Source organism: Oncorhynchus mykiss, chromosome 17 (assembly GCF_057628025.1).
Source record: "Oncorhynchus mykiss isolate SJ-2025 chromosome 17, ASM5762802v1, whole genome shotgun sequence".
In the NCBI taxonomy this organism is placed as follows: Eukaryota; Metazoa; Chordata; class Actinopteri; order Salmoniformes; family Salmonidae; genus Oncorhynchus; species Oncorhynchus mykiss.
In genome coordinates, this window is record NC_143038.1 from 46535076 (window position 1) to 46551869 (window position 16794).

Below are 16794 nucleotides of genomic sequence, written 5' to 3' on the forward strand. Positions count from 1 at the left end.
GCTATAATCCCTTATTTATGTCACTTGTTAAATCCACTTCGATCAGTGTAGATGAAGGGGAGGAGACAGGTTAAACAAGGATTTTTAAATCGAGACAATTGAGATATGGATTGTGCATATGTGCCATTCAGAGGGTGAATGGGCAAGACAAAATATTTAAGTGTCTTTGAACAGGGTATGGTAGTAGGTGCCAGGTACACCGGTTTAAATGTTTCAAGAACTGCAATGCTGCAGGGTTTTTCACACAACAGTTTCCCATGTGTATCAAGGATGGCCTACCACCAAAAAGACATCCAGCCAACTTGACACAACTGTGAGAAGCATTGGAGTCAACATGGGCCAACATCCCTGTAGAACGCTTCCAACGAATTTAGGCTGTTTTGAGGGCAAGGGGGTGCAACTCAATAGGAAGGTGTTCCTAAAGTTTGGTATACTCAGTGTATATACATCAGGACATGTACAAAGTGAACTCGTACACATTGTACATTTGAAAATAGAATGCATTATTTCAGAACGTGAGCTCCTGCTTGCATGTTAATATCAGACTGGGAAGAATTGATATTCATGATCTATCTCCCCCTATCTGCAAGCGTTACGAATGGCATAACACTTTATTGATATGTAAATTCACCCAACCAATAAGAATACATAAACATCGAAAACATAGTTCTGCAGTGGCAAGTGGAAACATAACCAACATTGTTACACTAGGACTGTCTGGGAGTGGTCTGAGCTGGGAGGGGAAAACTGAAAGCTAGCTGTTATTGGCAGAGAGGTTTGGAACTCTCTTTCTTATTGGTCTACAAACTAATTTACCACCTGGGGTTGTCAACAGGCAGTGCAAAACTCCATCCCACCAAAACAGGCTGAAATTTCAGGCGGTCTTTTTAAGCCACTCAAAAGCGCATTATCACCATTTCCACAGTTTTACAGTTTTTTTCCAACATCAATGTGGAAATATATATATATATATATATATATATATATATATATATATAAAAACTTAGGAAAAATCAGTTTTGATTGCACAGGGCCTTTAAACAAAATCTCTTTCTTTGAGCAATTGTATTAGTATAAAATAATATAATTAAAAACAAATATATTGCATACAATACAGCTCAGTATTTGAATTATTTATTTTATGCAGTCATTTTTGCTCGTCTTTATCCAGGGTGTCAATAATTGCGATCCCCACAGTAGCAACAATGACCAAACTATACACGTCACGTCATCTTCATTTATTTGACTTTCCCCAAAAAATTGTAAGTAAAACCTTCGCATATATATATATTTTAATTCAATACGAACGGCAGAGCAACTGTTGACACTCATTTGGCAAGAGTTTGACTGAGGAAAGGTTAATTTCTACTGTATAATCAATGCAATCATTGCTATCGTTAGCAACCATGAAAAACAAACAGAAACAAGAAACTGAACATACACACGTATTTCATATCACGAAATCCACACAATGCAATAATAGAGACCAAAGCAGTCCATCCATGGTCACGACTGTAGTGAAGTTTCTAACACTGGCTATCTGGACACAAGTTGTATTATCAGAGTATATGTAGACACTGTCAGAGGAGTGGGTTTGTGTAATGTGTTGCTGTGTCATCATTTTCTACTTCTGTATGAGAACAATGAGCATCCCAATTCCTCAGCCTTTGTAACAATTCAAATACAATGGCACAAGGGGGTTAGATGGAACTGAACTGAAGGAACAGTGGGGAAAACACACCCATGCTCACAGTCACACTGATTGAAAGGTCATGGAGGCCTATCAGGATCGCGCACATGACAATGAGGGAGGGGATTAGAGGTTACATAGATAATAAAATACAGCAATAAAATGCAAACAATAATATCAAAGAAACAAAAATGGAAAACCTGACAGTCAAATATTATAAAAATAGATAGGATACATAGAGAAGATATTGTTTACAGATATTAAAGGACACAATTGTCCTCTGTAAGCTGAACTGACTTCTCAGATTCCTTGATTTAGAAAGTTATTTTGTAACATTAAAGCCACTTCCATCACATACTAACAGCTTCATGCGAGTTGGACAGGTTATTGGAAAACACAAAACAAACTATAAAAATCAGTGGATTTCCAAATGTCCGCATCCCACAAACTCATATGGAGAAAATTGCAAACCTAAAAAAATGAACAGAGTTGTGATGGTGATACCTGCTATCTTTGAAGTTGCCAATAAGGTTCTTCCGGAGCTATATCCAGTCATTGTTTTAGAGTATCATCTCTACAATGGTATGATTCACTGATACTGACTAGCCATACTGGACATACTGACAAACACCATCTTATTTGTGCAGTTACTGCTAGGCTTATGATTATGCTCTGCTCTGAGCATGTGCAACTGTTTCAGAAGTGCTTCAGATGTTAAACTTAAAAAACAAAGGGCTCTGTTCAATCTGTGTTGCTGAAGTGTTACAGATTGTGCGATAGCAATGTAAAGGTCATATCTGATTGAGCTGACATATGCAGTGTTTACTGTGAATGCAGTCTCCGCTAACATTGCCTTTACATTTCAATCACACTGTAACGCTAAACTTTTGCTATATGGATTGAATCGAGCCCAAAATAGAGTTCAAATAAGGCCTTTTAGGACATTGTGTCCTAGAGGACACTGACTCTGGGGGTGTGGCCCTTCATCAATACTTTAAGTGGTTTCTAATGCTCAGTCATGGAGGGATTTTCTGTTCCAATTGGAACGAAACATTCGTAACAGAAAATCCAGTTTACAGTACATAGTCTTAATAACAAATGGCAATAGGGCAAGATGAGACGGTTTCCACGCAGAATACATATCATTACAAAAGAGTAATACCATTCGTTCATCCTTTTTCATTTCCCTAACACATACTTTGTTTCAGTTTACGATACATCTAACCAACAGACCAACCCCAATGCTCTAGAACAGCACATTCACACACATAGGGCAACAAGCAGCCAAACCAATGAAATAAGGTGACCTAGAACTGAGAATCTCATATTTGGAAACTATGACGTCGTAGTAAAAGTTCAAAACAAGAGAGCAGCTAAGTGCTTTAGGTCAATTGAGTTAGGGCTCTATTCAATCTGTATTGCTGAAGTGTTACAGATTGCGCAATAGCAATGTAAAGGTCATTTCCAGATTGAGCTGACATATGCAGTGTTTACTGTGAATGCAGTCTCCGCTAACATTGCCTTTACATTTCAATCACGCTGTAACGCTGAACTTCTGCAACGCCTATTGAATAGAGCCATTAATAATGCTTCATGTCTCTAGATATGGCCACCGGGGAAACATCTTTTCAAAGTGCAAATCTTTTTTTTCTCTTTTATAAATTCCTACCAGGGGTACCGTGGGTGAATAGGTAGGTAGGTACCTCTGGGAACATGGTAGGACATCTGACTACAGTATACTATAACAGGAAACGAAAGCACCAAAGCACCACTGGTCAAATGACTGCTCAGACAAGAGCCTTTTAGTTCTCTTCATATCCTCAGGTCAAGTGGTGTATTTACATGACCATTCTCTCTTGGTTTAACCTTGGGCTCTGATGTGAAAGGTGAAAGTCATTAGGCAACTTATGTCTGAAAAAATGCCTGGGGGACTGTTAGTTTGAAAACCGATAAAGTTCTTCATTGGTATTTTCTTGTTTAGTTGAGGGGGATCTTTATATTCACTCTGGTAAGGTAAGGTAGACTTCAGTGAAATGTTTTTGTTTTTCTTTTCTTTCTCATGTAAATCGTTCAAAATGTTAAACATGATCAAAGTTTGTTATATGTCCTTCAGTTTGACTTCTTCATTTTTAGATTAAACAGGCAGGATTCATAGGTACAAAGTGGTCAATGTCATTCAGTTTGCCAGGACCCTTTCCCTCACTCTCTTCTTCCCTCTCTCTTTTCACTGTGGAGGGGGAACTGGGGCTGAGGAGTGGTGTGTATCCTCAGGTAGAGGGGCACTAGGCTCTGGGTTCAAGAAAAGAGAATAACACACACACACACACACACACACACAGCAAAAACAATAAGTCACAGTAAAGTTCAAGTTGATTCCAGTGGCTCATGTGATTATTATTATTTATTTTTAATCCCTTTTTCTCCCCAACTTTGTGGTATTCAAATGGTAGTTACAGTCTTGTCTCATCTCTGCAACTCCCATACAGACTCGGGAGAGGCGAAGGTCGAGAGCCGTGCGTCCTCCGAAACACGACCCCGCCAAGCAGCACTGCTTCTTGACACAATACTCGCCTAACACGGAAGCCAGCCGCACCAACGTGTCGGAGGAAACACTGTACACCTGGCGACCGTGTCAGGCGCGTTGCGCCCGGCCTACCACCGGAGTTGCTAAAGCGCGATGGGACAAGGACAACTCGGCCGGCCAAACCCTCCCCTAACCCGGACGACGCTGGGCCAATTGTGCGCCGCTTGATGGGTCTCCCGGTTGAGGCCGGCTGCGAAACAGCCTGGGATCGAAACAGGATGACGCAACTAGCACTGCGATGCGGTGCCTTAGACCGCTGCACCACTCAGTAGGCCCACGTGATTACTTTTGTACAGTATTAGCTAAATACTGAATTCACAGTTCGATAACACAAAGTGTGACTCACCGTGGAGTGTTGGGGTGGTGCTGGAGTGGGCCGTGGGGGGCTGGCTTGGCGGGCGGGGAGGTGAGGTGTGAGGACCACTGGGGGGCGGCTGGGGCTCAGCAGGCTGGGCAGAGGAAGGGATGGAGGTGGTAGGGGGTGCTGGGCTGGGAGCTGGCTGTGGTGCAGGGGTACTGAGGGTTGGCTGGGACTGGGTGGCTGAGGGGCCCTGGGGTGGGGGTGGGGGGCCAGTGGGGGCCGGGGCGGAGTGTGGGCCTCCAGTCTGGCTGTGCTGCTGGATCTGTTGGAAGTGCTGCTGACGTGCCCTCATCTCTGCATATTTCAGCTGCTCCATGTGGAACGACTGACGGTCTGCCAGTAGCTGCTGCCTCTGGTACTCCAACTACACACACAACACACACACACTCACAAAGGGTAAGAACATGTATATGCACACTCCAACCAACAAAGCAAAACAAACAAGTCTACTTAAACTACATCCCCCATAACCCTTCACTTCTCCTTGACTCACCGCCTCCCTCTCTCGGTCCATGATGGTCTCCAGCTCTTCAAAGTGTCTAAGTTTGATCTCCAGCTTCTTCATCTGAGTCTCCACCAGCAGAGCCACCAGAGACTTGATCTTCCTCTCCTCCACAGCAGCCAGGTGCTATGGAGAGAGAAACACAGAGAAGGATGGAGGGGGAGATAGAAATGGAGACGGGGGGGGGGAGAGAAAATGTATAGGGGAGATCGAGAAAGAGAGAGAAGTATGGATGTGAGTCATCTTTTCATGTGAAATGGCACAGACATATTGAACAATCCCTGGTTGATAATCAGTATGAGAAACAGATAGGGACAGATATGATTTAACCTCCTGGGGGTTGGCTAGGAGAGCTGATCTAGGATCAAGTGCATCCTAATGTAATCTGGAATGAATTGCAAAAATATCTGAAGCTGGAGACTTATATTTCCCTCACTGCAGCTGTACATAGCCCATCTGTAAATAGCCCACCCAATCTACCTACCTCATCCCCATATTGTTTTTATTTACTTTTCTGCTCTTTTGCAAACCAGTATTTCTACTTGCACATCATCATCTGCACATCTATCACTCCACTGTTAATTTGCTAAATTGTAATTACTTGACTACTATGGCCTATTTATTGCCTTACCTCCTCACGCCATTTGCACACTGTATATAGACTTTCTTTTTTCTATTGTATTATTGACTGTATGCTTGCTTATTCCATGTGTAACACTGTGTTGTTGTTTGTGTCGCACTGCTTTGCTTTATCTTGGCCAGGTCGCAGTTGTAAATGAGAACTTGTTCTCAACTAGCCTACCTGGTTAAATAAAGGTGAAAAAAAAATGTTTCTTATTCATTATGATCCCAAAGGCAAAACTGACCCTACAGATGTAGGATCTTAATTTTAGCCAGTTTGCTACAGCAGGAAATGAATCCTGCAGCAACAAGAAATGTGATTATAATTAATGGACCTTTTTTGTAGAGGTTGATGCATTTTTCGTTAGGGCAAATCAAGTCTGACATTTTAAAGTGGGAATTACAAACTTTAGAAGCCTTTTTAAACCTTAAACACACTGCTGCTGTGCAAGAAAATCCTCAGCAGCAAAATAGTGATCAAATTAAGATCCTACACCTGTAGATCAGCACTCCTACTCTGAGAAGTTTGATAAATACAGCCCCTCATCCTAGATCTGTGATTAGGGGGATCATGCTAAACACGGGTCAGAGGTCAGACCTTGGCTTTGACGGCAGCAGCAGCCAGGGCAGAGGCAGCTGCGGTAGCCAGGTTCCCCTCTCCCACATCCCGCTCCACCTTAGCCTTCCTCTCTCCCTCACTCTCTCCTTCTCTCTGGCTCTCCTCCGAGCCCTCCTTCCCTTCCTTATCCTTCTCTCCATCACCTAATGCAGAGAGGGAAACATAGAAGTCACACATAATTAAGTGTCTGTAAAAAACAAGAGACAGAGTTGACTATTTTACAAAGTTTACAGAGATACATTCAAATTCAGTCACAGACATAAACATTACCCATCTCCGAGTCGGTCTTCTCAGCCTCTTGCTCTCCCTCTCCTTCTCCCTCTCTTCCTCTCTCCTCCTCCTTCTTCCCGTTTTCTCCTTGCTTCTCCCCCTCTTCCATGGCTCCCTCTTTGTTCTCCTGTTATCACCATGGGGACAGGGACAAGGGTCAACACCTGAGTATAAATCATCACAACCTAGACAATTCAGACCCAGAAGACCTGTTTCAGAAGACTCGACCACATAAACACAAGTAAAGTAGAAGTCCTAAAGACACCATACCTTGGTCTCCCTCTTCTCTTCACTGGATTGGCTGTCACTTTTACTCTCCTCGCTGCTCTCTTCTGGAGGCAGAGAAAAGACAGATGAGTTGTCAGCAAGCCTAGTGTCCTAAGTGCACCCCACCGGAAACTCATTTCTCTTCATTGACATACAATACATGGAAATATGACCAAAGACAACTATAGTTTTAGATAATAGTAGATGGAAGCTGCACCAGGTTTTTCTCCCTCCTCCAGGCTGGTGCCTGCGATGCCGCTGCCTTCCAGGCCGTAGAGGGGGTCCTGTCTGCCACTGGTCCGCGCCGCCTCTTCCACCCTCCTCACATGGGCCTCCACCAGTGCTGCTGGGACCTCCTCCTTCATACGGGAAAACTCCTCTGAGAGAGAGGGGGGGGGAGGGAGGGAGGGAGGAAAGAGAGATAATGAACGGTGGTAAAAGAAGCAGGGAGATGGTTCTGAACCGTTGAAGGCTACACCAAATACACACGCCACCTCTAAAAAGTATCTCTTGAGAAAAAAAAGATCCAAAACTTCCAAGACACTTCCTGGTAAATAAAGGTTAGCTAAACAGCTCTGACACAAATCAGGCCAGCCTGTACTCTGTGTGATCCAACGGTTATTTAGTGAGTTGACCTCTCACCCAGGGCAGATTTGGCGGCTGCGGAGGCCACGCGGGGGTCCACCACGGAGGCCAGGAAGGCCACTGTGCTCATGACGGGGTTGCCTGCCTGGCTGAAGGGGACGGGCTGGTAGGCCAGGGGGCCCAGGGACGAGGACGTGTCCTCCAGGTATGGGTCCTCGATGGGCAGACGCAGGAAGTGTAGGATACACTCGTCCTGGGTACGTGAGCCCACGTGCTCCGACACCTTGTTCCAGTCATCCTTGTACATCTCTAGACCCTGAGAGGAGAGGGGAGAGGATATGATTGATATTAATAAGGATGTTATATTAAGCCCTAGGTTACATTTTCAGATAAGTTATTTGTGTGTTTTTGTTGTCGATCCTCTCAACACTGTTTCAAGGTTATTTGGATTTAAAGGGCATTCTATTGAATGGTAATAAAGTGGATGAGACAGAGCTGTGCTGTTAGTTACCTCTAGCAGCAGTAGTGTCTCCTGTTCAGTCCAGTCTCGCATGGCGCTGGCAGCAGTCTTACTCTGCAGACAGGAAGAAGTAGCATCCCCGTAACACACCTCACTACTCTTTACAGATAGCTACACAGTGCACTATGATCCTCATCAGTCCTGCAGTGTTGTGAGCCATACCTTAGGAGGCCCAGTCTTCTTGCTGTACATGTCTGTCCTCAGGCCAAAGTTCTGCAGGTCGGCTGGCTGCTTCTCCTTCACCTTGTCTGGGAAGGACAGAATCTGCTGGGCCGCCGGAGTCTGGAGGGGACAGAGAGAAGTGGAGTGAAGCTACAGTCAAATAGAGGCATCTAGAACCAAAATATAGAAATAACCTGTGTGTGTGCCTGTGTACCTGGGAGGCCTTGGGCTGCAGGGGCACCAGGCTGGAGGGGGTGTCAGCCAGGACGTGGAAGTGGGAGGTGGGCGGGGGGCCCATGGGGGTGGGCCGGCTCTCTGAGTCCACCTGGTAGTTGATCAGACCCCACTGCTCCAGGAACGCATGCACCCTGAGGAAGAGGAAGAGGAGAGAGGGATAAATGGAGGCGGTAAATATTACTGCATGAAGTAGATGAAAAGACAATCCGACTGTGGTAAATGTCCTGTGTGCACTGAGTCCTCCCGACCTCATGATGGCGCACACATCTCCTGCCAGGTTCCTACGACAGGCGGTAGAGGTAAGGTACTCCTGCGGGTTCAGCCTGTAAGTGTCTATCATGAAGTTCCTATAGGCCAGGTAACTGTGAAGAGAAAGAGAGACTCTCGTCATTGGTTATGCAGCTAAGTTACTCCAAACTCCAAAGCTGTTGGTCTCTGTATAACACAGAAGAGTGTACATGTGTATTAAGCTAGGCATGTGTAAAAATAATAATAACAATCATAATAACATTATGTTAGCATGTGTTTACTCACATCTCAGGGGTTTTGGATTTGTTCTTGCCGTTGAAAAACTCTGGGAGGGCTCTACGCTCGATAGCATGGACACTGGAAAAGACAGAAAGAGGTCAAACATACATCATTGATCAAACTATCATCATTGATGGTCGGGAGAGACGCGTAGATGTGTAGCCTACCTGTTGTAGTCGAACCAGGCAGCATAGCTGGGGATAATGATGTGGTGGGTCTGCTCGGTCACGTTGTCCTCATGAAGGTCCGACCCTTTCACCGGCTCTCCCTTCACACTCGGAGAGCCCTCCTCCTCCTCCTTTCCTGCAGTTTCCATGGATTCATCCTCTTGCTCATCTGTTCAAGAGATAAAATAGGAGAGAGTGAAAATACAGATCAGGGGACAGATAAAGGATGGAGAAAGCTAAAATATTGTAAGAAGTGACCTCATCCTGCAGACAGTGTATATACACTGAGAACTTATTAAGTTGTTCAGGGAACTCACCCAGGTCTGTCATGGTACCTCCCTTTACTGGTGTTGACTCAGAGTCTTTCTTAGTGTTGGCTACACACACACACACACAGACAGACAGAGAGAGAGAGGTATGGGGGGGAGAAAGAGAGAACGCGAGAGAGAGGGTATGGGGGGAGAAAGAGAGAAAGGGGTATGGGGGAGAGAGAAAGAGAGGGGTATGGAGGGGAGAGAGAGAAAGAGAGAGAAAGAGAGAGAAGGGTGTGGGGGGAGAGAGAGAGAGAAAGAGAGGGGTATGGACGGGAGAGAGAGAGAGAGAGAGAGAAGGGTGTGGGGGGAGAGAGTTGCATTTCCTGTGATACAACAATTCAGTTCAACCCCTGACTTTGTCACAATGATGATGAATACTAACGTTTCAACCAATGTAAATATCAGGAGGACAAGCCAATTGGCTGAGTCTAAATCTTAAATATATATATATATATATATATATATACACACACACACACACACACACGTACGTGTGTGAGCATGTGTACCTGTCTTAGGTAGGGTGACCTCCTCCACTGCAGGTACAGGTGATGGTTCATCCAGATCTTTAGTCAGATCCTCTGGCTCCTCCTCTCTCTGGCCTCGCTTAGACTTAGTGTACGGGGTGGTGGGCCTACACACACACAAAGTTAGTCATTATGTGTATATCATTTTAAGGCTTATATTTCTTAGTCATTGTGTATTTCAGCAATCTACAGATCTCCCAATGTATTACACAGTAGTAAACAAAGGGTAACACACACCCACACCCTTTCTTTGTGTTCTTCTTCTTGCTCTCCTGGGGTGGTGGGGTGGGCGAGGGGGAGGGCGAGCGCTTCCTCTTCTTGGCACTGCCGGGCTTCTTGTCACGACGCTCGTCCCCTGGGGTGGTGACCTCATCCGTCAGGGTCTTGGCTGAGATTCTCTTCCTCTTGGGGCCCCCCTCCCCCACCTCATAGTCCTCCTCATTCATCCACTCATTAAACTGGTCAAGGTCCAGGATCCACTTGGCATGGACCTGAAGACACAGTTTATATGGTGTTCATTTAATGTAGTAAAATGTTATATATTGGCTATAAAAAAACACAAACAGAGAGGAGGGAGAAAGAGCGAGAGAAAAAGACTTAAAGAGACTTAAAGAGAGGGGAAGAGAGAGGATGTGTCCGAAACCTGTCTTGCCTACTACTTACTAAAACAACATTCTGTGTACTCAATGTACTACATACTATTTAGAACGTACTGTTTAGTAAAAATGTATGCAGCAAGCAACAAATATCAACAGACAATGTGTCATCTAATGCGCAATTGCGTTGTTTCCCGCCATTTGTTCATTATGGTACAGCCCCGTCCCTTTATCTGACTATCAGCTCACACAGAAAGACACAGAAAGAGAAGAAGGAAGGATGTGTGTGCCGACCTTCCTGGGTTTCTCTGGGCTGGGCGCTTCTTCCACAGCAGCCTCCACCTCACTGGCTGAGATCCAGGTGTCATAGCTGAGCAGCAGGGGACAGAGGTCAGAGGTTAGACTAGACTAATGTTTCTAGTGCACCACATGTCAACACATGGTGCTATAACACAGGCTGAGAAAACAGTGTGAAGCTCTAATGGTAAAGGAGATGTGGGTATGGGATAGAGAAAATGGTAAAGGAGATGTGGGTATGGGATAGAGAAAATGGTAAAGGAGATGTGGGTATGGGATAGAGAAAATGGCAGTGTACTTTCAATGCGTCTGCACCCCAAATTGTGACATTTAAGACACATGGTGCCATGCGGCCAGCAGAACACCACCCCGCATCCCACTGCTGGCTTGCTTTTGAAGCTAAGCAGGGTTGGTCCTGGATGGCAGACCAGATGCTGCTGGAAGTGGTGTTGGAGGACCAGTAGGGGTAACTCTTCTCTCTATTCTTAAGATCGAATCCCAATGCCCAAGGGCAGTGAAAGGGACACTGCCCTGCGTAGAGTGCTGTCTTTCGGATTGGATGGGATGTTTAATGGGTGTCCTGACTCTTTCTGGTCATTAAAGGTCCCATTATCGTATGAGTAGGGGTGTTAACCCTGGTGTCCTTGCAGAATTCCCAACCTGGCCCCATTTCCATCATGGCCACTTAATCATCTCCCTCATTCCTAGTTGGCATATATCACTCCTCACCATGCTAGCTGTTGTATGATGAGCGTTCTGGCACAAAATGGTTGCCATGCATCACCCAGGTGGGTGCTGAACATGTGGTGGATGAGGTGTGTTTCCCCCTTACTGTGTAAAGTGCTTTGAGTACCAATGTAGAAAGGCGCTATATAAATCCAATCCATCATTATTATTATCATCATCATCATCCTGGGTTTCCATGGTGTTAGAGCACCCTGTTCTGCACAAGGCTTTATCCGAAGGTTGTGTTGACGTTGTCAGGCTGAGGCCCCAATATGGACAGTCCCTACCTGTCAGGATAGTATCCCCAGTGGAGCAGCACCTGCTTGTCTCTCTTCATTACCAGACGCACCCACTCCTCTGAACCAACGGGGGAGGGGAGAGGAAGAGAGAAAAATGTCTCTATGATCAATCCATTAGTCTAGTTAGCTAATAGACCAATTCACTTTCCAGGCATACATTCAGAACAAACATTCTGGCCACCAGATAACGTTTGATCCATAATGTTAGACTGACTCACCCTCCTCCAGACTGGCAGGGATGGGAACCACCACATGGGAGCTGGACGTCTTGTCTTCAGTCACTGAGCCCTGCAGGAGACAGCAAACACACTCTGCTTAACTGTGTTGTACTGTATTGTATTATATTGTGCTGTATCGTATTGTGCTGTAATGTATTGTGCTGTATTGTTTTGTACGAAGCTGTACTGCATTGTATTGTACTGTATTGTATTGTGCTGTATTATAATGTATTGTATTGTTTTGTATGAAGCTGTACTGTATTGTATTGTACTGTATTGTATTGTGCTGTATTATAATGTATTGTATTGTTTTGTATGAAGCTGTACTGTATTGTATTGTACTGTATTGTATTGTGCTGTATTATAATGTATTGTATTGTTTTGTATGAAGCTGTACTGTATTGTATTGTACTGTATTGTGCTGTATTATAATGTATTGTATTGTTTTGTACGAAGCTGTACTGTATTGTATTGTACTGTATTGTATTGTGCTGTATTATAATGTATTGTATTGTTTTGTATGAAGCTGTACTGTATTGTATTGTACTGTATTGTATTGTGCTGTATTATAATGTATTGTATTGTTTTGTACGAAGCTGTACTGTATTGTATTGTACTGTATTGTATTGTGCTGTATTATAATGTATTGTATTGTTTTGTATGAAGCTGTACTGCATTGTATTGTACTGTATTGTATTGTGCTGTATTATAATGTATTGTATTGTTTTGTACGAAGCTGTACTGTATTGTACTGTATTGTATTGTGCTGTATTATAATGTATTGTATTGTTTTGTATGAAGCTGTACTGTAATGTATTGTAATGTATTATTTTGTATGAAGCTGTACTGCATTGTATTGTACTGTATTGTGCTGTATTGTATTGTTTTGTATGAAGCTGTACTGTATTGTGTACTCATACAGTTTCATCATTAGGTCAGTGAAGACAAGCCTACCTGGTGCCTCTTGATGATGTCCTTCAGTTTCCCCAGTAGCTTGGCCTCAATGTCAGAGCTCAGGTAGATCACTGGTCGACTCAGACAGTTGTTCTGATGGACAGATGCAGAGAAAGAGAGAGTAAATAAAAAAAAAGAGAGCGACAGACAAAGAAAATAGTTTTCCAAAGAAGACAAGGGCAGACGGACCTGTACTAGAGATTTCTCGATAGTCATGAACATCTCCACATTGCGGTCCATCCGAGAAGGATTCTGAAAGTCAAACCTGCGCCTGCCATGAAGACAGACAGGAGTCAAAAATCTCACACAACCTCATAAAATATTTCAATAAAAATGCATCATTGTGAAAATGAAAACGTCTCAAAGGATCAGTCTATTTGGTTTAATCTTAATCAGAACTTCTCAACCATACAACTTAGTGGGTTAAACTCATTTGAGGGGAGTGTAAGTGTAGTGAGCAAAACAAAATATGCAGGCTAGAATGAAACTCTTACCAGCCCTGATCGCTCTTGAACTTGTAGGCTGCAGCCAGAATGTGGCAGAGAGCCCCACCAGACTTAAAGTCCAGGAAACTCTTCATCTGAACAGAAAGACAGAGGGTCAGATACACTATTAGAACAGTGGAATAGGGGAAGCACAAGAGCAAATTGTGTGTGTGTGTGTGTGTGTGTGTGTGTGTGTGTGTGTGTGTCTGAGCACATGTGTGCGTGCAAGTTCTCTCACCGGCAACCTGGTGAGAGGTGGGTTGCTGACATGTCGTCCGAACACCTCCTCCTGAAACTGCAGCAGCTGGACCACCAGGCTGGACAGAGACTTGTTGGTGGGGGGCTCCGCCTGGATGTACTGAGGGACAAGAGAGAGAAAGGATTTACATGGAAATATCAGGATAAATATACATTGTAACTATGTTGACATGCACATCATCATTATTCTGGTATTATCCCATATTTTCAAGTATGGTGTGAGTGAGTGGGTCTTAGATAGATCTTTGATAGTTGGAACTGTACAATTAACAAAAACAGAGGTAATTTGATGGTCAAAGAAATTATAGGTTCATCTATGTGAATCTTTGTATTCTTTCTGTCTGGCCCAGGTTGAAAATGGTGGGGTTGAGCGCTTGCTCTGAGACAATAGACATGGCTTTTTTGGCAACACTATAATGAGAAAATCCTTCTCACCATCTGGGGGTAAAAGGAGCCGGACCATGAAAACTCATGGCGCTTATATTGCCCTAAAAGACCATGGAGTGAAATGGGGTGAAAGAGAAAACTGAAGGCGCCGGTAAAAAAAAAAAACTGTTTAACATCTGGATTTGTGCACTTGCGCTGGCAGGAATAGGCATCTGCAATCCATGAAATTACCGTTAGCCAGCTAGCCAGCTAGCTAGCTAGGTTCCCTCCCCTCCCCCGAACAGCAACCCCCAACACAGGCCATTTATTTCCCTCTACTAAATGGGTGTAGAAACATCCACTTAAAACATATCAAGTGTCCATGTCCATCACGCGGCACGTTTCCTCAGCATCCTTTTGTTTCCGTCTCGTGAATGTGTGGATTAAACAACTGGACTATACTGCAACCCATCTCATCATACCCTCACTCGCCTGCCCACTCCTTCTACTGTTAAGATTGCCCTCTTTCATTTATGATCATATGAATGAATGTATTCATTACAATAACAAAATACAGCAGTACCTTTTTATAATTCTTGCCCAACCAAACGCGGACATTGTCGAACTGCGAGACTGTATCAGACGCTTCGAAATATTTTACGTTCGGGCCGCCGTCTTTCTTCCGCACCGCCATCTTTGTCTGCAGAATGTCGACGTCGACCGCCGCCCCGTGGTGGAAATATGACATTGCAGCCAATGGGCCCATTAATACCGCTGTAGTTGCAGTAAATGTACTGCAAGCGGTGTTGTTGTATAAAGAAAATTCAGTTTAAAGGGCTTTCACCCAGCCAGCATGTATATATATATATATATATATATATATATATATATATATATATATATATATTTACAGTACCAGTCAAAAGTTTGGACACATCTTCTCATTCAAGGGTTTTTCTTTATTTGTACTAGTTTCTACATTGTAAAGACATCAAAACTATGAAATAACACATATGGGAAAATGTAGTAACCAAAAAAGTGTTAGACAAATTCAAATTGATTTTAGATTTTTCAAAGTAGCCACCCTTTACCTTGATGACAACTTTGCACACTCTTGGCATTCTCTCAACCAGCTCGGAATACTTTTCCAACAATCTTGAAGGATTTCACACATTTGCTGAGCACTTGTTAGCTGCTTTTCCTTCACTCTGCAGTCCAACTCATCCCAAATCATCTCAGTTGGGTTGAGGTCGGGTGATTGTGGAGGCTAGGTAATCTGATGCAGCACTCCATCACTCTCCTTGGTCAAATAGCCCTTACACAGCCTTGAGGTGTGTTTGGGTCATTGTCCTGTTGAAAAACAAATGATAGTCCCACTAAGCGCAAACCAGATGGGATGGTGCATAGCTGCAGAATGCTGTGTAGCTATGCTGGTTAGTGTGCCTTGCATTATAAATAAATCCTTCACAGTGTCACCAGCAAAGAACCCCCACACCATCACACGTCCTTCTCCATGCTTCACGTTGGGAACCACAAATGCGGAGATAATCCGTTCACCTATTCTGCGTCTCAGAAAGACGGTTGGAACCAAAAATCTCAAATTTGGACTCATCAGACCAAAGGACAATTTCCAACGGTCTAATATCCTTTGCTTGTGTTTCTTGGCACAAGCAAGTCTCTTCTTAGTATTGGTGTCCTTTAGTAGTGGTTTCTTTGCAGAAATTCGAACATGAAGGCCTAACTCACACAGTCTCCTCTGAACAGTTGATGTTGAGATGTGTCTGTTACTTGAACTCTGTGAAGCATTTATTTGGGCTGCAATCTGAGGCTGGTAAATCTAATGAACTTACCCTCTGCAGCAGAGGTAACGCTGGGTCTTCCTTTCCTGTGGCGGTCCTCATGAGAGCCAGTTTCATCATAGTGCTTGATGGTTTTTGCGACTGCACTTGAAGAAACTTTCAAAGTTCTTGACATGTTCCAGACTGAGTGATCGTCATGTCTCTCTAGGGGATCGGTGTCCTAGGGATAGGCTAATGTGATTAACATGAGGTTGTAAGTAACAAATACAATTCCCAGACATGTCTGATATGGGCAGAAAGCTTAAATTATTGTTAATCTAACTGCACTGTCCAATTTACAGTAGCTATTACAGTGAAAGAATGCCATGCTATGGTTTGAGGAGAGTGCACAATTCTGAACTTTAAAATGTATTATTAATATACCAATTAGGCACATTTGGGCAGTCTTGATAGAACATTTTGAACAGATATGCAATGGTTCATTGGATCAGTCTAAAACTTTGCACATACACTGCTGCCATCTAGTGGCCAAAATCAAAATCGCGCCTGGGCTAGAATAATACGTTATTGCCCTTCTCTTGCACTTCAAAGATGGCAAAAAAAAAAAAAAAAATCATCTTTCTTCTTTGTATTATCTTTTACCAGATCTAATGTATTATATTATCCTACATTAATTTTACATTTCCACAAACTTTAAAGTGTTTCCTTTCAAATGGTATCAAGAATACACATATCCTTGCTTCAGGTCCTGAGCTACAAGCAGTTGGATTTGGGTATGTCATTTTAGGCAAAAACTGAAAAAAAGGGTTGGATCCTTAAAAGGATAAAGACATTGATGGGTG

General features: G+C 43.6%; 1 protein-coding gene across 4 annotated transcripts; it reads right to left on the bottom strand.

Moving 5' to 3' along the window:
- Positions 1 to 1223: 1223 nt before the first annotated feature.
- smarcc2 (SWI/SNF related BAF chromatin remodeling complex subunit C2) lies at positions 1224 to 14879 on the bottom strand. 4 transcript variants are annotated; one of them, XM_090205721.1, is made up of 25 exons: positions 14737 to 14879; positions 13768 to 13887; positions 13539 to 13624; positions 13234 to 13309; positions 13045 to 13137; positions 12091 to 12160; positions 11861 to 11930; positions 10845 to 10920; positions 10192 to 10445; positions 9937 to 10061; positions 9431 to 9490; positions 9114 to 9282; positions 8953 to 9024; positions 8667 to 8780; positions 8396 to 8549; positions 8182 to 8301; positions 8011 to 8073; positions 7557 to 7815; positions 7132 to 7293; positions 6918 to 6976; positions 6648 to 6774; positions 6357 to 6520; positions 5129 to 5263; positions 4621 to 4999; positions 1224 to 3979 (listed from the first exon to the last, which is right to left on the bottom strand). In XM_090205721.1, exons 1-25 carry the CDS (start codon positions 14845 to 14847, stop codon positions 3915 to 3917), a joined length of 3183 nt encoding a protein of 1060 aa, XP_090061847.1. In that variant the 5' UTR covers positions 14848 to 14879; the 3' UTR covers positions 1224 to 3914. The 4 variants fall into 4 exon arrangements, with proteins under 4 accessions (XP_090061847.1, XP_090061846.1, XP_021424969.2 ...); XM_090205720.1 differs by having other exon boundaries at positions 6918 to 6979; XM_021569294.3 differs by having other exon boundaries at positions 6918 to 6979; positions 13234 to 13315.
- Positions 14880 to 16794: the final 1915 nt, after the last annotated feature.

Excerpts from the sequence above, each read along its gene's own strand:
- smarcc2 (XM_021569294.3), bottom strand. The coding sequence starts at position 14,847 with ATGGCGGTGCGGAAGAAAGACGGCGGCCCGAACGTAAAATATTTCGAA. Across the intron at positions 9,283-9,430 it reads AGGTACCATGACAGACCTGG|ATGAGCAAGAGGATGAATCC; the intron begins GTGAGTTCCCTG and ends TCTCTTGAACAG. Across the intron at positions 6,521-6,647 it reads GAAGACCGACTCGGAGATGG|GTGATGGAGAGAAGGATAAG; the intron begins GTAATGTTTATG and ends TCTCTGCATTAG.